The following is a 20,298-nucleotide window of genomic DNA, read 5'->3' on the forward strand; positions in this document are numbered from 1 at the left end:
TGTCTTAATTCAGTTTTGACATATAATTCAGGTAAGTAAGTTTAATACTTAAGACCGGGGTTAAAGTTTAAGTCTGCCATGTACTGAATAAATATGTGATCTTCTGAAGTCATGGAAAAAAGCCGTGTGTTCAGCATAGAGTACTTTTGATCCTCCCTCTTAATGGAAATTTAGATGTATTGATATTTTGCAGTCGGGTGAATATTGACAGCTGATGTCACGCCTCCGCTCAGCTCAGGGCTGCAGCGCACACTAATTACATGGACCGAGAACTGCAAGGTCACTGTAAACACTGCATGTAGCTCTGCAGGACTTATCGGTGCTACATCCAATATAACAACGTCCTCGGCCTGCAGTGTCCGTTTAAAGAGGCTAAATCTGTGGTCATCTTTACTCAAGAACGATAAACACACGTGAGAGGATTAATGATGCCCAGGCTCACAGTTGTTGTGAAAGAGACACCTAAAAGCGTCTGTCATGTTAAGTCCCATCCATGCAGTTGTTACTGTGTACAGCTGCTTTTGTCAGATAGTCAATTCAGTGACGTCCCCGAGTACACTTTCATGTAGTATACAATGTACACTACGTTGTTACTGTGTAGCAATGTGAATTTTAACACTGTGGCATTATCTCAAATCAGAGTTGTGCAGACTGCAGGTCTGTGTACCTCAACCATGTAAAGCCTAAATGTTTGACACTCTTTTAACCTTTCACAGCATCTGTGAGCAAAAGAAACAATAATCACAAATGATGTTGTTGTTTTCTCAGCCACAGTGACAATATGACTGTTCATGAATAAAACCTTTCGTTACTAAATGGATGGATTTCATGTCAGGTCTTTGCCAAGAAGCTGGTGTCTTTCTCCACCTGGATTGACCACACACGTTGGGCTCGCAACACTTGGGCCATGACTGCCATTTTCATCCTCACCATGGCTGACATAATGGACATGGTGAGCTCCTCGTTTGTTTTTAGGCTAAATGCACCTTTTTCTCAGTGAGCAGGTGAATTATGTAAAAACTCGAGCCAATAAAACATAAAAACTTATTGTGGGGGGGCAGATGTTGGTGAAGCTGATGGCTTTGTGCCTCTCTGCTGTGTAGCTGAGTTGTCTGCCTCAGGTCCCAGACTCCGACTCCACCACGGTGGCTCCCTCCTCCTCGCTGTCCGTGTCCAGCCTTGAAGGTTGCCTGAATAATCCCAAATATTACAGCTACGTTGCTGTGCTGGCTCTGATGGCCACCACGATGCTGGTTCAGGTCAGTCACATGGTTAAGCTTACGCTGATGCTGCTCATCACAGTGGCCACGGGCGTCGTTAACATCTACAGCTGGAAGGACATCTTTGACCGCTATGACACGGCCCGTTTCCACGACTACAGGTGAAAACACCCAGTATGATCTGTATGAAGCAAACGTGTGTGTGTGTGTGTGTGTGCGTGCGTGTGTGTGTGTGTGAGTGTGTGCGTGTGTGTGTGTGAGTGTGTGTGTGTGTGAGTGTGTGTGTGTGTGTGAGTGTGTGTGTGTGTGTGTGAGTGTGTGTGTGTGCGCGTGCTCGTGTGTGTATTCAAGTCTCAGTTTCATGTCAGTGTGTTTCATGCAGAATTCCACTTTGTCTCCAAAGTGTTTGAGAAATTTGCAGCATGTATATAAATGTCAGCTGTTCCAGTATAAACAGCGTGCTCTGCCATTGGTGGGTTCAGACTCTTATTCTGACATGTGCCTGTTACCAAGCCCCCGTCCCTGTGACAGCAGGGCTCCAGCAGTGGGCGTGGATGTTACCATACCTTCCTTGTACTCGTGCTAGGGTAACATAGGAACGTCTGTCTGCAGCTCCAGTGTGTCTGCAGGTCTTGGAACAACATGTTCTTGTGGAAAATACACAGAAGAAATGTTCAGACTGTTGTTGTTTCCCTGTTGTGTTTTTGACAGGTCATTCCTGGTCCCATCTAAATTCGCAATGACAGTTATGATCTTCATTATGATGGTTAGCTTCTATTACTTCTCCAGACATGTAAGTTAAGCTTGTCTATTGTCTTCACTAAAGTAAAGGGAATGCTTTATGTAGTATTGTATTGTGTAGTACTGAGCTGTAGTATCTGTAGTTCTTTGTCATGTTTACTGGTAAATACTTGAGCTCCAAGCCCATAAATATTATTGAAGATCATTTTATGGTAATTGGACATAATGCACAACTGATACTTTTATAAATGATTTTTTATCCCTAAAATCAGCAGTGTCTAAGAGTAAGAAGAACTTTGTTGATCCCAGAGGGAAAGTCAGGTCTGACATAGCTCATCTGGTGTTTGCATGAGAGTTGAAAAACCTGCTGCGTGTGGGTCTGTGGGTCGTCAGGAGTCATGATGATAACAAATGAGAGAACATCGTAACTACTTTGTTAATACTTTTGACAGCAGTTGAAATGATGAAGTAGTAGGGCTGGGCGATATGGCCTAAAATTCATATCGCGATATAATTTCAAGCATGTGCGGTAACGATATATATATCACGATATATTATTTTCTTCTGTATAAGGTATTTTCCACACTTAAAATCCTTTAATTTTCTCAAAAATCGAGAGTGTGCCTTATGTATGAATTCTGGTTGTGCTCACTGACCTCGAACCGATTTGGGCAGAAATCTGTTAAAAAATGTTTTAGTACAACTTTGGTAAGCTGCACAGCTTGATGGATTGTCAGAGCAGTCTAAATTCTTTAATCTTTAATAAAATTATCAGCGTTGCTGCTTTACCAGGTGTAACAATTAAGTTTAACATCCAGGCATCCATGAAAATAGAATTTATTACATTTAATGGAGTTAGAAGTTAACAGGAAGTTAGCTCGCTAGTTTACAGCTAAACATGACATACCATGTTCTGACTGAGAGATTTTTGAAACTAATTCAAACGTACAGCTCTGCTACCACTTCCAACATGAATGAAGACAGAAAACTAAACAGCAGTGGCGTTTGCAGGGTTACTGAAGTTGGACTAGCTGCTATATAACGTTGTGCTACGTGATTGCTAGCGACACAGCTATGTTAGCATAACATTAGCACAGTGAAGCTGGAGGATGAACGCCAACTTTTTTTTTCCACTCGATAAAAGTTATTAATGAATCAATGTTACGGAAGTGGAGGAAGATTTTTGGCTTTCCCATATTTCAAGAGTGCTTCATCTCTTTGCTATGACTGTTGGCATAATTTGCAGTTGATAATGGTTGTAGCCGCTGCGATGCTTTCAACCAAAACAGGCGCAGCTTGATGACATCATCAACATGCGCTATCGCGATAGAGCGATATAGTCAAAATCTCTATCGTTGGCCAAATTTATATCGTTTCCATCGTATATCGTTTATATCGCCCACCCCTAAGTAGTAGTATTAATACAAATAAAATTAAACATAATCACAAAAATACGTATACAAGACGAACGGGAACCAAGGCGACTCAGGACCTTTTGGCACTCACATTACCAAATCAGGCAGAGCTCTACCCAGTCTGTGGCCTGTCTGTCATGTAGTCGGTGAGCTGCTGGATGTCTTTACTGATACTTCTGGTAGATTCTCACACCAAAGCAGCGGCTGCATCATGTTAAATGCACTAGAAAAATCTACGAATTAGATCTAAGCTCTTAGGTGGCACAAGGCTAGTCTCGTCATCACATGTTGATGCGTCGGCGACTGGTTGATAGTCAGTTAGCTCCCATCGTCTTTGTTACAAGGTTTAGACAGGATGTTTCCCATAATGCCGGCGTCTTCTCCTGTTTCGTAGTCTGGTTGTAAATGTGACACAGGACCACAAAGTGCTGGCTGCTTCTTTTATTTGAATGCATGTCAGTAATATATCTTTAGGCACAATAGTTTTATATTACAGCGTTATGACTTCACGTCAGTTTTCCCTGCAGTTTGCTAATGTGCAACGTTTTAGCACTTCATTGCTCGCAGTTGGCTAACATGAGAACCTGTTGGCACCTGAAGGTGGAGAAGCTCGCCCGTACCCTTTTCCTCTGGAAGATTGAGGTTCATGAGCAAAAGGAGAAGGTGTATGAGATGCGGCGCTGGAACGAAGCACTGGTGACCAACATGCTGCCTGAACATGTGGCTCGACACTTCCTAGGATCCAAGAAGAGGGACGAGGTAAGAGGCTCGCTGATAGCACATCACATCCTTAACTCACTGTGACTGTCAGGAGTCTGTCCACACTGATGATCCACTCTGTTCCAGGAGCTGTACAGCCAGTCATATGACGAGATCGGAGTCATGTTTGCTTCGATCCCCAACTTCTCTGACTTTTACACAGAGGAGAGCATCAATAATGGAGGCATCGAATGCTTACGCTTCCTCAACGAGATCATCTCAGACTTTGACAGCGTAAGAACCTTTTTTCCTCAGTGTCACACAGGTTTGATTTCTTCAACAAATCAGGTCAGATCAGTTCTGTCTCTACTGCTCTGGGACTTTAATCTCACATTATTTCATGACACATAGTTGAAAATACTACTTATTGACCTTATCCATCACTGTACTATTATGGAAGAGGTTAAAGCCACATGTGGAGCTTCTGGCTTTCATTGGGGTCGTCACAAAACATATTACAGATTTTAACTATGATACGTGTGCTGTAACATTTGTAATGCATGCTTTTAGAGCAGGGGCAACCTTTCTGATGATGAGTGCATCTAACATTTCCTCAGAGGTCAGTGTGCCATATGACTGCATTAGCAATAAATGTAATAACGCTCTATATTAACAGTTACTCACTATATAGAACAACTTCATAGGATTATATTTGTTCACAGATGTTGGCAGCTGTCAGCGAATATCAGCTACTATAAAACAAAAAAAGACTTTTTCTCCATAACAGCAAATGAACTGAACAACAGAAAATACAAATGCTGTTTATGGTCTCCTCACAACAGTGATAAGAAAAATAAACTGAGCCAATATGTTAGTTAATACAGAGACACACATGTTCATGTGATCTCTGGTCTCCGAGTGTCCAGCATTCAGACCTGAGAGAAGATCTGCTCACACAGACATGTGGAGCCAAACACTGTCAATAAGGCCTCTGCAATGTTCTGAAGACAGTTAAACGTGTCAGGTAGTGACGTCCAGCAGGTGAACATGCAGCTGCATGAACACGCACAGCTGTGGATTCCAGCTGCAAACTTTGACCCCACAGAGTCGAGCTTTCAGTTCAATCAGCTGCATTTCGATGTCCTCTGTGTCAGTTAATGCGAGACAAATCCAGCTGCTCATTAAAGCTTCTGGTTTGATCAGAAAAGAAAACATTGGTCCAAACACCTGAAAGTCCTGAAAACACTTTGTGAATTCTGTCTCGAGTCTTCGGACGTATCCGTGTGTTTCCGTGGTGCTGATGCTGAGCCAACAGCTGCTGAAGCTCTTGAAGTGTCTGAATGTGGAAAGCTAACAACGTCCCTCTCACCAGTAGGCGAAGTTATTATTTGCCAATTACAAGCTGAATCTGGTAGTTGGGTTGTTAGCTAAGATACCGTCATTAAGAAGCGGCACAACTAATGTGTCTATGTGAGCTGATTTGTGATGTGCACCGCTGGCTCGGCCATTTATTTTTTAATGCACCTTCTCAGATTAACTCACTGCGTGTCGTGTCCAGGGCTGGACTGGGACAAAATAATCAGCCACTTTGCACCAGAAAGAAGAAACCAGCTGATGTCGTGCTAAACAACAGCAGCACGTTTAAGTTTGATCAGCTGTTGTTAGAATTCATTTAATATTACTTTCTAGTATCAGCTGATGTTTGCTGGAGCCACAGCTGTAAAGCTGCTGGTCATGATGGTTTGGATATGTGGTGAGAGGGAAACATGAAAGATGAAACCAGGAGACGTCCTTCTGAATCATCAGAGCTGAACTGGTGATGGAGAAACAGGTTTACCTTTTAGGTGACATGGATGAGTTGAAGTTATGAACTGTTTCTGAGAGACAAATAACCCCAGGATCCTTTTCTATGTAGCTGACAGCTGGTAACTGTGCAGGGGCGGGTCTAGCAAAGTGTTGCCAGGGGGGCAGGTAGGGCATTAACAGGGAGAGGGGGGCACGAAGAAATACTTTCTTATTCTCATTTAAAATGTTTCGCTTTTAATAAATAATTATCTGAATCTTACAACCAAAGTTTTTATCTTTAAAATGTGTAAAATATATAGAAATCATACATAGACCAACAAGACTGTACATCACTGTCACCACAGCGTCTGTTTTCATTCTTTATGGCTTTTCCTATAATACCTGGTGGGTCTCTAGAGCTCATATAGAGCAAAGATTAAGTCGGATGCAGCAATAATTCCATTTTATTTTAATTCAGTGTTATTTACACAGCGCCAAATCACAACAATCATATGACCCCCTATGAGCAGCATTTTGGAGACAGTGGGGAGGAAAAACTCCCTTTTAACAGGAAGAAACCTCCAGGCTCAGGGAGGGGCGGGGCCATCTGCTGTGATTGGTTGGGGTGAGAGAAGGAAGACAGGATAAAGACATGCTGTGGAAGAGAGACAGAGGTTAATAACAGATATGATTCAGTGCAGAGAGGTCTATCAACACCCAGTGCATCATGGGAATCCCCCAGCAGCCTACACATAATGCAGCATAACTAATACAGGTGGGGTTGTGGTGGAGGTGGGTTAGAAAGTGGCTTGGAGATGACCGGTTTACATAACGTGACCTTAAGACCTTAAACAAATCAATGTGTATAAATGAGGAGAGAAAGCAGACACTGAAATCAGAAATATATCTCAGATATCTGTGAGCTGACGTTCTGCAGTGACTCCAGCTTTGATTCGTGCACTGGAAAGAGTCGTGGATGAAAAAGACACAAAAACAAAACTCCTGACGGTATAGTAATATTGACAACAGTTACAAACACCTCGATGTGTCCGTTTTGTGGTGAGATGAAGTTGAAATGTAAGTTGCTCAGATGGCCAGGGTGCAGCGCTTTTTAAAAATGGTTGCAGCATGTTTGTCTGTGCTTCCATTGTCAGTATATGTAAACACAACCTCCCGCTTGTCTCCATGTCAGCTGCTGGATGAGCCGCAGTTTCGCTGCATTACAAAAATCAAGACTATTGGCAGCACATACATGGCAGCATCAGGTGTCACCCCGGACGTCAGCAACGGCTACAACTCCATCAAGGTCAGTATGGTCACATGACTTCTTCAGCTTCAGTGTGTGTCGTGGCTGACAGAGCCAACATCAGCTCTCAGGAACATAACTGCATGTTAGTGTGAATAGATTTAGATCTGCTGCAGGTTTGGTGCAACTCTCTTTGATTAAGATGATGTGATTAGGATCCAGGTACAGTTTACTGTAGTGCAGGGGGCACAGCTGAGCCTGTAACTCAGTTATTTCCATGGTAACATCGATTTTTCTGAAGTCTTAATAAACAATCAGTGAAATGTTGCAGATTCTAAGTTAGTTTGACAACAAATGTGATGATCATCTATTTGATTTACTCATTTAAAGCTATGAATGTAAAGAAATATTTAAATTGAACAATTAAGGAAGAAACCACCTCACTCAACAAGGATTACACTTAAACATAAAAGTTGAATAAGACAAATGTAACCTATGTTCTAATTAAGGCTATAATAATTAGAGATGGACCGATCCGATATTACGTATCGGTATCGGTCCGATACTGACCTAAATTACTGGATCGGATATCGGAGAGAAATAAAAAATGTAATCCGATCCATTAAATATCAAAAAAGCACCTCACGAAACTTGGCGACATGGCGAACCGGAGCAGTGTGGTCACGTGATAGAGCAGCTGTGTGTATTTGTAGCCTGCTAGCAAACATTTCATCTCCGAGGAAGTTATCTCAGAGAGAAGTAAAGCAAGTGTGTAAGTTCATCTCTGAATGTTTGTAAAGCATTCCCACGTTAAGCTTAACAACCGATATATAGAGCAACTGCCTCTCTCTCTCTCTCTCTCTCTCCTGCTGCTACTTCAATCGTGAACTGATCAATGATCAGCTGATTGGCTTTTCTGTCGCGAGTCCGTCTCTCTTCTTAATTTTTGGCCCACTTCTCACCAGAAAGAGGAAACCAGCGGCTGAACAACAGCAGCACGTTTAAACTTGATCAGCTGTTGTTAGAATTTATTTAATATTATTTCTACACCAGGATCTTTTTCTACGTAGCTGACGTAACTGTGCAGGGGCGGATCTAGCAAGTTTAGCCAGGGGGGCCGATAGGGCATTAACAGGGAAAAGGGGGCACAAAGACATACTTTTCTTTCTTATTTTCATTTAAAATATCTAGCTTTTAATTATTTAATAATTATCTGAATCTTACACCCAAAGTTTTAATCAGATGTAAAATGTATAGAAGTCCATTACTGTATATAGTAACTGTTAAGTCTAATATACCCTAGTAAGCTGTAGTACTTTTTCCTTTGGGAAGATACCATCTGTGCAGTCTGCAATTCTGTTGAAGAAAGATGTTGAATCTATTTAATTATTCTTGAAAAATAATTTATTTCTGTGAATTTATTTTCACCCTGCATCAAATTAAAGTTGATTACATTGATTAAGCATCATGAGGAAGAGGGTGGTTCCCTATTTTCTTTTGCTGGGAGTTTGCAACCCTATTAGTTAGGTTGCTTAGTATTTCTTCTAAGTACTCTTTAAAATACCAGAACAGGGAGGATTGAGTAGGTTTAAGGTTATTAGATTGATCAGTTTTGCTGATCTATGAAATATTTTGGGTGCAGTGTATTTTTTACATACAGGTATAACAGAATAGCTTTAGTGTTGTTGTTGTTTTTTAACTTGAGTATGAACTTATACAAAAAGCAGCAAGATATTAAAAAAACAGTTTTACTGATTAAAAAACACTATATCGGATTCATATCGGTATCGGCAGATATCCAAATTTATGATATCGGTATCGGACATAAAAAAGTGGTATCGTGCATCTCTAATAATAATGGAAGATTGCTGACCGTGCACTGAGCATAATGGAGAGTTAAATGATGTGTTGAGTGCTAATAGATGATATGTTTGATGTGCCTTATTGTGGTGACGACATCATTAAGTCCCTCAGGTTTGATATTGAGGCTTTCGATGCTTGATTGTATTTTCACTTTGGATAAACGAGCTTTGGTCGACACAGTCGCGTTAGAGCACAGACTGCGTTTGTGTGCTGCTGTGTTTTCCAGTCTAATCTTTGTAGAACACAGACGCATGCTGTCACACACCACATGGTTGTCCCGAGGCACAAACTAGTGGAACTTAGTAATGGTAAATGGACTGATTCTTATGATTCTTCTATAGCGCTCTTCTACTCTCCCGAGTACTCAAAGCGCTCTACACAACTCGCCACATTCACTCATTCACACAAGCACTTTCTTTATGCTTATCTAACTACATTCACACACAGTCACACTCCGATGGATGTATCGGAGAGCAACTCTGCGTTACTATCTTGCCTAAGGATACTTGACATGCAGACTGGAGGAGCCAGGGATTGAACCACCAACCTTCCTGTACCTCCTGAGCTACAGCCACAGTCAGTGTCGACATTCTGACTTTTGGCAGTGATTTATCAGATCAACAGTTTGGTCACCTTGAAAGAAAAATCGACGTCAGCTTCACCAGAGGTTGGTGTTTGCAGTGGAGACGTCCAGGGATGTAAACATAATCGTAAACTGATCACACACAGCACTTTACACAACTCGCCTCATTCACACAAGCACTTTTTTTGTAAGTGACTATCTAACATTCACACTCATTCACACTCCAAACTGGGCTCAGTAGCTTTTCCAAGGATATTAGTCATGCAGACTGGAGCAGAGGAAACCATCATCCTTCTGATAAGTAGGTGACCTGCTCTACCACCGGAGCTACAAAGTTTAAATGAGCTAAGGCTTTCTACATATATGTAGAGTAGTGAGTCAGTATTTACATCAGGGGTGTCCAACGCCAGCCTCGAGGGCCGGTGTCCTGCAGGTGTTAGATCTCACCCTGGGTCAACACACCTGAATCACATGATTAGTTCATTACCAGGCCTCTGGAGAACTTCAGGACATGTTGAGGAGGTGATTTATCCATTTAAATCAGCTGTGTTGGATCAAGGACACGTCTAAAACCTGCAGGACACCGGCCCGCGAGGCCTCGAGTTGGACACAATAAACATAAGAACACCATTTTATTTGCACCCATTGAAATCCTTGTTTTAGGATTCAATGCTTTAGTTTAGGCCATTTGGCTGGTCAAATCAGGTCACATTATAATGTGATTTGACCAATCCCACACAGAGATGTGACCTTTTATTTTCCCGTTGAAAGCCTCGTTTTAAGGTTCAACAGTTTTATTTTCGAGTTCGGCGAGTTTAGGTGAGAGTAAGGCGCTTACAGAACGAGTCAGTGATAGTTTAATGCTGAGGTGAGAGGCTTATACAAGCATTAATGTTAATGAATATCATTATAAATACAAGCAGGCAGGCACAACAGAGAATGATGAAAAATTAAAGGCTGAATTTAATAGGCTAAGACTCACATGACTGAACTGCTTGGTGGTTCAAAGTTCGTCACCAGGAAAAAAGACGCTCATCCCAGTTATCCTGCAATCTGCTTGGTTGTTTTTACACAGAAGAACCCAAATCAATAATGCAGATTTATAATACAGTAAAGAGCTGTTTATAAGTGAAACATTTAACCAAGTAAAAATCCTGTTTGCTTTTTGTCTGACAGAAGGAAGAGCTGTCGGACTCCGAGCGCTGGCAGCACCTGGCAGACCTCGCAGACTTTGCGCTGGCCATGAAGGTTACACTTATGAACATCAACTACCAATCATTCAACAATTTCATGCTGCGCATCGGTACGTCCTCATCTTAAGACAGTTGCATGTTAGGTGTGTGTTACTGTGCAGGTCTGTCACAGATATTTTATCTCTCTTATGGTCGGTGGATTCAAACCACGTCGGAACAAAACCCAACAAATAGTTGACGTCATGAGCAAAGCTGAACTTCATCTTTGTACATGTTGTATTCATGCTGTATAGCATTCATTCACTTAGCATTACCGTAGTTTTAAATGAGTAATTAGCATCTCCAATGTATTTATTTTTTTGTTAAAATGAAGACTATTAGAAACATTACAAAATGGATTTCAGAAGGAATAACGTCTAAAACATGAACTGAGTGTTGGCAAAAAAGGAGAAATCACAGCCACCAATCCCACATGGACGACCTTTGACCTTTTATTTTTATCTAAATGTTCTCCAGTGAATTATCAGGGAGCATCCAGACTACCAGAACATTCCTCTGTTACTCTGCATCGCAGACAAACTTCATCGTGGGTTTGATCTTTGAGTTGGAATCATCCTGAACTAAAATTAATCTTTGCTTTAGATTGTGACACTTGAATTAACTTTAAAATATAACTTTGAGTATAACTTTAATACGCTGTGCCCTGATTTCTGTTCGAAAACGTTTACTTCTGAATGTAAATAAGACAGACAGTGACCAACATGTCAGAGAGGCTGAGGTTGTGGTGGAGAGGACGTTCTTACTCGTGCAGGCTTTACTGTCTTATAGAGTCTCAAGTGTCATGTAACAGTCAATGAAAGATTCAATAAGCAGCCTTGAAAACATTAGATCGAAAACTACATTTATATCATGTTGTAAAATTGTAACAAAATACAGCAGAACTAAGGGAGGATTCAGGGTCACCTGGTCCAGCCCTAACTATATGCTTTAGCAAAAAGCAAAGTTTGAAGCCTAATCTTAAAAGTAGAGATAGTGTCTGTCTCCTGAATCCAAACTGGAAGCTGGTTCCACAGAAGAGGGGCCTGAAAACTGAAGGCTCTGCCTCCCATTCTACTTTTAAATACTCTAGGAACAACAAGTAGGCCTGCAGAGCGAGAGCGAAGTGCTCTAATAGGGTGATATGGTACTACAAGGTCATGAAGATAAGATGGGGCCTGATTATTTAAGATCTTGTATGTGAGGAGCAGGAATTTTGAATTCTGGATTTAACAGGAAGCCAAAACAGGAGAAATCTGCTCTCTCTTTCTAGTCCCTGTCAGGACTCTTGCTGCAGCATTTTGGATTAGCTGAAGGCTTTTCAGGGAGTTTTTAGGACTTCCTGATAATAATGAATTACAACGAAGATGTTTTTCTAAAATTGCTGTAACTAAGTTTAAGGTTATAATTCCTCCGCTGTTATCTTATTCAATGCCATGTGTCAACACAGCGCAGAGCAGCTACAGGACCTAAACTCTGCTTCCACAGAGTCCCATTTTCTTGTTAATAGTGTTACATCCTCGCTGCACATGACCCTGGCTACTGTGGCTCCTGTGAAAAGAAAGCCTCAAACTGGTGCGTAATTCCCAGTATAACTCACAAATGTGATTCTTGAGGCAGATAACCCATAAGGTGGAGAAGAAATGGCAATTTACTTATTTTGAAGATCTTCATTTAGGCTGGAAAAATAGTCTGCTGCTCTATAAAAAAAAAGAGCTCCCTAAATTTAGGACATCTCTGTGATTGAAGAAAATGAGAACCACCTGATTTTTCTTTAAAGCATTGTAGCCAGTCAGAGCTCTGACTGAACTGAGCCTTTAACCTTAACTAGTAACAACTTCATGAAAAGATCCAACCATCTCCACTTCTTATTCAGATAAAACTGAGGTTATGGTACTAAGCCCTACAAATCTTCCTCTGGATGGCGTTACCTTGGCTTATTACCAGCTTCCAGTTTGGATATGGGAGACATATAGCCTCTATACTTTAAAATGTAAGCTCAAAACTTTCTTTTTTGATAAAGCTTATTCTTGGCCCTCCCTTAGTTGATTGGGGTTTTCTTGTTATTGTGGTCGAGTGTTTACCGTACATAAAAGTGCTTTGAGGCAACTTTTCTTGTGATTTGGCGCTAAATAAACAGACTGAGGTGAATTAAAATGAAAGTCAACACGTTGCATATTTCAACACTCTCTTTTAGGTCTAAATAAGGGAGGGGTGCTAGCTGGAGTGATCGGTGCTCGCAAACCCCACTTTGACATCTGGGGCAACACTGTAAACGTGGCGAGCCGCATGGAGTCCACAGGTGTGATGGGCAACATCCAGGTACTGCTTCACTTCAGACGTCTGCTTTATGTTATTTACATAACCTCCAAAGAGATTGTTGTAGAGAGGAGATAAGATAAATAGTGCAAAGTTTCTTTTAAGCAGTTTTAAGATCACAGCAAAAAGTATCTGTTGTGCTATGAGGAAGACTTCAGAGTAACCAGCTCAGCCTCTGGTTGTATACAAATGTGATCTAGCACTATGCCGTTCTTCCCAGGAAACATCTTTCTGATTCTTCCACCAGCGACATGATGCTGGGCAACTGAGGGGGCACGATTATGACAGCTTGGCCTTTGGCACGGTCGTGTGTTGAGACTTCTGTTTGGCCTGGATGCTTCAATCTTCCACTGGTGGTGAAGTTACCTTGTCCAGAAACCACCTGCAGCAGTGAGGCATCCTGCTGCCCCACGAGCAGGAGGGTTGATGTAATGGATCAGCAGTATCCAATGATGTGCAGCCAAGAGGTTTCACATTAAGGATCCCTTATACCGCACTGAGTGCCCTGCGGGGGACTTACTCAGGAACAATGTGATCCTCAGGATGATTGGAGTGCAGACTTACCTTATTTCCTCTCACAGGTTCATCAGAAATGTGTGTGGTGGATTAGTATGGAAGGTAATCTTCTGATTTACAAGATGCACCTGAACAATGGGCTATATGGTGGAGAAAGCCTCCTGCAACTCTCGAGACCTGCCTCAGAAATTGGATCTATGATTTGAATATACATTGAATGGTGTTCTCGACAGGAGACACAAGGCCAGGAGGAAAGCCTCTGAGCACAGAGTCAACAGCAAATCAAGGTGTGCAGATCTGATGATTAGGCACTTAAAGATTATCCCTCCGAGGCTCTCATGTCCAGCAGTCAACTCCAGTTGGACAGAATACAGGTTTGTGGATGTGGAGTCTCTCTGTGAGCAGATCAGCCATTGCAGCGAGGACAGGTGTGTTGGTTGGGAGGGCCAGTGCTCTGAGGCAATAAAATGGGGGCCGTGAGCCCAGCAGCAGGCTGGTGAAAGATCATAAAGCTGCTTCCCCCCTGTGATGCTGTTATCCAGGTTTTCCACTGATATGATATATTTCCACTGAGGAGAACTGGTGAGCTCCTGGATTTCAGCACAGATGGAAGACCTTTTAACAGGACTCAGACCGCAACTAACCCAGCGCAGTAGTGGATTCAGTCCATGGTGTTTTGCAGCGGTAGAGCAAGCTCGGTTTGCAGAGTAGTCTGAACAGCTCTGAGCTCCAAACGAAGCATGAACAATTTCTTCTGAGGAGCTACTTGGGATCTGGCCATCAGGAAAGTGTCAGTTGTGGCAATCTGTGGTCCTTGTGTAAGCTACAGCCACAGCTGTTGTGGTGCACATGATGGTGTGAATGTACTAGAATCCAGTCGAACCATTCGCCCTCCTCTGGAGTCAACTTCACCACAGATTTCTCCAGTTTGTGGAGCTCCTGGTTGTACGTCTGTGACCTTCTGGAGTCCTTCCATAATCACAGCTCACTGGCTATTGATCCACGACAGCTTCCTGAGGTGCTTTCAGCTGAGGTGGCATATTTCTGAAAGGGAGGATGTCAAGCTGCCACAGCCTTTCCACGTTTTTGTAAAGCTATGTTGTCTGTGTGAGTAAGGCCGAGTGTAACCATCTATCAGCTTACTGTTGTAGACTACTGTGGGTTGCTGCAATGCCAAACCCAGCTCGGTGCAGACTGCTTTTGCTTCCACAGATCACTGGCCAAACACGAATAATAAGGTGAGGGTGGTCTGATCCAATCATAGGTCTCACCCAGCTGAGACCTTTAAGAGGAAGTCGTAGGTGTAGGTGGTTCTTTTCAGTTGTTTCCACTGGGCAGGATTGTTAGCTAGGGCTAGTTGTTGTGCTAGTGATGAATTCGATATTTAATGCCTCACCTTTGGCTTTGCTTGGTGAACATATCCATTGATATCCTCCATTCCAGCTGTAGGACTTACTGTCGCGATGGTTTATTGGGCCACAGTCTGTCTGGGCAGGGCAAGGAACTTCATGGGAGCAGACAATTTTCTCTCCAACCTGTCGTCCAGCATTGCAAAGGTCTGCATCTATGATGAGAGTGATGGTCAGCATAGATGACACTGGATCCAGTATTCATGGTAAGAATATTAGGGTTTTGTTCTTTAGCCTTGGCATGGCAGGTAGTGCAAGGAGGCGTTGCTCACCACAGGTGCTGCTGGGTTTCTTGAGCATGCAATTGTCAGCAACATGTTTACCATCACATCTCCAACATTCGTATCTCTGATCCAGTCCACCACAGTGGCCACGTCTAGCCTAGAGAAATCCTTGGATCCTCTCAAGTAATGCTCCTCACAATAAGGATCGGAACACTCTCTCTTCTTCTGTGTTACACGAGCCTTAGAAGATGGATGGGCCACAGCAAGTGGTCTTGTGGTAGTGGCTAATAAACTACCTGTGTTCTTGGTTTGACAGTGCCTACTGACTTTCCTCTCCAGTGATGTAAGTGCAATTTGATCCAGACTGTAGGTAGCCTTGGTTGGGGCAGTATTCCCAAAGTTATGGGGTGGCTGTTGCTCAGGAGGTAGAGCGGGTCATCTACTAATCGGAAGGTTGGTTGGTCCCCCAAGATGGCGCGGCCACGCCCAGACGCCTTCCTGACCGCTCCGACTATCCACTTTTCTTGTTTTTTACTTATTTTTTGCTCTGGTTTACTTCCCAAAATCGTCTAGTCTTATAGTATGCGACAGCAGATCACTTGTAAACATCGGTGACAAGGTTACACATCTAATCTTGGACACTTTTAAACCCGACCCATCCTGGCCGCCAGAGATTCTACGCGGCGCGGAGAACAACAAAGGACGGGCCGCTCATCCGAGGCGTAGAACAACGAAGCGCCGGGGGAAACGCGTTGGCATTAGGAACAGACTGAGACAGCAGGCGCATCGCGCACCACTGCCCAGCATCCTACTGGCCAACGTACAATCCATGGAGAACAAGCTCGATGACCTAAGAGCAAGAGTCACCTTCCAACGTGACATGAGGGACCGCAACATTCTGTGCTTCACGGAGACATGGCTGACCCCCACCGTGCCGGACCAGGTCGTAACTCTGTCGGATTCATTCTTTGTGCTCCGCACGGACAGAATGGCAGAGTCGAACAAAACCAAAGGTGGAGGAGTGTGTTTCATGGTAAACAGAAAGTGGTGTGATGCCAGGAGCATTTCCACTCTTTCCAGCGGCTGCTCGCCACATCTGGAGTTCCTGAGCATTAAGTGCCGCCCTTTCTATCTGCCCCGTGAGTTCACCTCAGTCATCGCCACGGTGGTCTACATCCCACCCCAAGCGGACACAGGTAGGGCTTTGTCCGAATTACATGATGTGCTGAGTTCGCTTCAAAACAAGGACCCGGGCGCAGCCCTCATTGTAGCAGGAGACTTTAATAAAGCGAACCTCGGACAAGTCATGCCGAACTTTTACCAACATGTCTCGTGTCCAACGAGGGGGGATCACTGCTACACGCCATACAAGCAGGGCTACAAAGCTGTCTCACACCCGGCTTTTGGGAAGTCGGACTACAACGCCATCTTCCTCATTCCCCAGTATAAACAAAACATACGGAGGGAAGAAGTAACCACGAGGGAGGTGAAACGGTGGTCTGCCCAATCAGAAGCTACGCTACAGGACGCACTCAACGACGTCGACTGGGACATGTTCAGAGCATGCGCAGTCGACATCAACGAGTTTACCGAAGTAGCAGTATGCTTCGTCAATATGCTAGCGGAGGAGATTATCCCCACTGCGAGAGTCACCACATTCCCAAACCAGAAACCGTGGATGGACAGATCGATCCGGACGGCAGTAAACGCCAGGACCGCCACCTACAATGCGGGTCTCGCCACTGGCGATATGAGCGCCTACAAAGCGGCCTCATACGGCGTGCGGCGCGCGGTGAGAGATGCCAAACGCCGGTACCAGGAGCGTGTGGAGTCCCGCTTCCACCAGGGCGACACACGGAGTATGTGGCACGGACTACGCGCCATTACGGACTACAAAGCCAGGGACACTGCGCCGATCAACACCGACTCTGCATTCACCAACGAGCTGAATCAGTTCTACGCCCATTTCGAGGTTAGCCAGGCGGCTAATGCTATCTACCGCCTAACTACCGAGGACAGTGACGTCATCAGCGAGAGACCGGTGACCAGCCGTCTGCTGCGGTGCTGTGCTGACCAGCTAGCAGGTATGTTCACTTACATCTTCAACGAGTCCCTGGCGAAGTCTGTGGTGCCCACATGCTTCATAGATCCACCATCATCCCTGCGCCCAAGAACAGCAAACCCTCATCCCTGAACGATTACCGGCCAGTTGCACTGAGCTCGGTAGTAATGAAGGTGTTTGAGAGGCTGCTGAAGAACATCATCTCCTCCTCCATCCCAGACACCACAGATCCGCTCCAGTTTGCCTACCGACCCAACAGATCCACAGAGGATGCCATCGCCCACGTCCTGCACACCACCCTCAGCCCACGTGGACAAGAAACAGGGTAACTATGTGAGAATGCTGTTTGTTGATTACAGTTCAGTGTTTAACACAATAGTGCCCTGCAGACTGTTCACAAAGCTCAGGGATCTGGGACTTAACAGCCGTCTGTGTGCATGGGTGTTGGACTTCCTCACTGGCAGAACTCAGGTGGTGAGGGTGGGTAGATGCGTCTCTAACAGCATCACCATCAACACAGGAGCACCTCAGGGATGTGTCCTCTCGCCACTGCTCTACACTTCAGACTGTGTGGCCACCCACGGCTCCAACACCATTGTGAAGTTTGCTGACGACACAGTGGTGTTGGGCGCCATCTCCAACAACGATGAGGCGGCCTACATGGACGAAGTGAAGAATCTGGCATCATGGTGCCAGGACAACCACCTCCAGCTGAACGTCGGCAAGACCAAGGAGCTGGTGGTGGACTTCAGAAGGAGTCAGCACAGAGACTACAAGCCCATTATCATCAATGGAGCTCCAGTGGAGAGGGTGCAGTCCTTCAAGTATCTTGGCGTCCACATCTCCTCAGACCTGACATGGTCTGCCCACATTCAGGTCCAGACCAAAAAGGCTAGGCAGCGCATGTATCACCTACGACAACTGAGGAAGTTCAGGGTCTCTCCAAAGATCCTCAGGATTTTCTATACAGGCACTGTGGAGATCATCCTCACACAGAACATCACATCGTGGTTTAGGAACAACTGTGTTAAGGACCAAAAAGCTCTCCAGACAGTGATCCGTACAGCAGAACGCTGCTGCAGGATTGCTTTCCCCCCGCTTCAGGACACCTACACCAGGAGATGCCGGACTAGAGCAGATACTGAAGGACCCGTCCCATCCTGGCAACAAACTGTTCCAACTTCTGCAATCTGGTAGAAGGTTCCTCATCATCCGGGCAAGGACAGAGAGACTCAAGAGGAGCTTCTATCCCCAAGCCATCCGGGCCCTAAACACACACACCCGCCCTCTCACATCATCTATAACTGACTGAGACAGGACTCTCTTCCAAACACTCTAAACCCATCAGCACAACGTACATTCCAAATTCCTTTAATTTTAAATATGTTTATATTGTCTATTCTGTAAAATAGTCAGATGTCTATTCTTATTAATGTACAGAATTCACCTGCTTGCTGCTACTACTGCACATTCACCCAATGTATATACTATATATATATATATATATATAATGTTCTTCCTCTACCCCCACCCCCATTTTTGCACATGTCAAGGAGCGTGTCAGGTTACATTTCACTGTGTGTTATAGTTGTATAACTATGCATGTGACAAATAAAGAACTGGCTGCTCCAGTCTGCATTCCATATACCCTTGGACAAGATAGTAACCCAAAGTTTCTCTATGATGCATCTATCGGATTCTGAATGTGTGTGAATGTTAGATAGAAAGCACTTATGTAAAAAAACATTTACTGATACTCAAAGCAAGTTTGGTAAGTAGTCGTCTACATGAGATCCACATTGGAGTTACCTCTCTGCTACTCCGTTGACAGTAGTTAGCATCCCCACAAGACAGACCCAAGCTTCAAAAGCTTGAGAGTCCCCTGCCTTTATGGGTGGTGTGCACAGGACGGCACTGAGTTCACTTGTACTCCTGTCCGAGAGCCCTCAGCACACTGATATATGGAGTTGGGTCACAAATGTATCGTTTAGCACACTTGATAACTTCAGGTGAGCTAATAAGATCTTGTAATCCTCAGACAAATGCTTATGAGGACCAAGAACATCATTCAGTCCTTTCTGTAGCAAGGCTAAGCTGCTCTCCTTCCCAGAGCTGAAACCAGTAAGATATTTCTAACATGCTGGGTTAGAAACTCTAATGACCAGCTGCTGGTGGCACACGTGACTGAGGCTGGTGGCACAGGCTTAAATGAATCATGATAAGGTCTACTGGGCAAAAGAGGGGGATGGTCTGGTTGAAGTGTTCCAGGTAGCCCACATACCTGTGCTGGCTGCAATAACTCTGAGCTGGAGCAGGTCTTGATGCACAGGTGTAAGAAGATAGTCAGGATGTGGTGAAGGGACTCTGGCGATATATCCATATCAGCTGTCGGTGACCAAACATAACCAGCGGAGGTTTTGAATTTGCAGCTTTGAATTGTTTTCCCTTTGTTTCCCCAACTGTACAAAAGCAACGAGACATACTTTTGTACTCTGTGTGTTTCCCTCAGGTAGTAGAGGACTGCTACAACATTCTGAAGGAGTACGGCTTCCGCTTCGTGAGGAGAGGGCCCATCTTCGTGAAGGGGAAAGGAGAGCTGCTCACTTATTTTCTGAAGGGAAGAGACAAACAAGGCTCATTTATCAATGGCTCCTCTGTCACTCTGCCACATCAGGTGGTGGATAGTTGAGGACTTACCTCTGTCTGTCGCACTCATGCACTCATCAGTCACAGGCTGTGTGAAGAGTCGTGCAGGGGAAAGAAGTGAATTGATTTAAAGTCCTGGGAAACCTGAAACTATAACTGAACCGAAGCCTAATTCATTTACAAACTCCATAAACATGAACTGGTGTATTCTCTGTCTGTACAGAAAGATGTACAGATGCCAGAAGAGTCTGATTTCAGTTTAGCAGATTATATTTAAATCAAGATGTCTGTGAAGGTTCTCAGTCATCCAGGTCATCGTAGTCAAAGGAGCTTGCAAAGAA

The 20,298-nt window shown here is 44.1% G+C and overlaps 1 protein-coding gene across 4 annotated transcripts in view; it reads left to right on the top strand.

The window, feature by feature from the left end:
• adcy3a (adenylate cyclase 3a) overlaps nt 1-20,298 on the top strand; it is a 60,339-nt gene that overhangs the window by 35,718 nt on the left and 4,323 nt on the right. For 3 of the 4 annotated variants that reach the window (XM_085176685.1, XM_085176683.1, XM_085176684.1), the window contains exons 13-21: nt 836-952; nt 1,104-1,381; nt 1,932-2,013; nt 3,977-4,135; nt 4,223-4,369; nt 7,053-7,166; nt 10,729-10,855; nt 12,979-13,103; nt 19,821-20,259. In XM_085176685.1, the coding sequence (XP_085032811.1) occupies nt 836-952; nt 1,104-1,381; nt 1,932-2,013; nt 3,977-4,135; nt 4,223-4,369; nt 7,053-7,166; nt 10,729-10,855; nt 12,979-13,103; nt 19,821-20,000 (1,329 nt within the window). In that variant the 3' untranslated portion in view covers nt 20,001-20,259. Of the gene's footprint in view, nt 1-835; nt 953-1,103; nt 1,382-1,931; nt 2,014-3,976; nt 4,136-4,222; nt 4,370-7,052; nt 7,167-10,728; nt 10,856-12,978; nt 13,104-13,320; nt 13,351-19,820; nt 20,260-20,298 lie in introns of those variants that run through there. The other variant, XM_085176686.1, reaches the window with a different exon arrangement.

Source organism: Neolamprologus multifasciatus, chromosome 11 (assembly GCF_963576455.1).
Source record: "Neolamprologus multifasciatus chromosome 11, fNeoMul1.2, whole genome shotgun sequence".
Lineage (NCBI taxonomy): Eukaryota > Metazoa > Chordata > Actinopteri > Cichliformes > Cichlidae > Neolamprologus > Neolamprologus multifasciatus.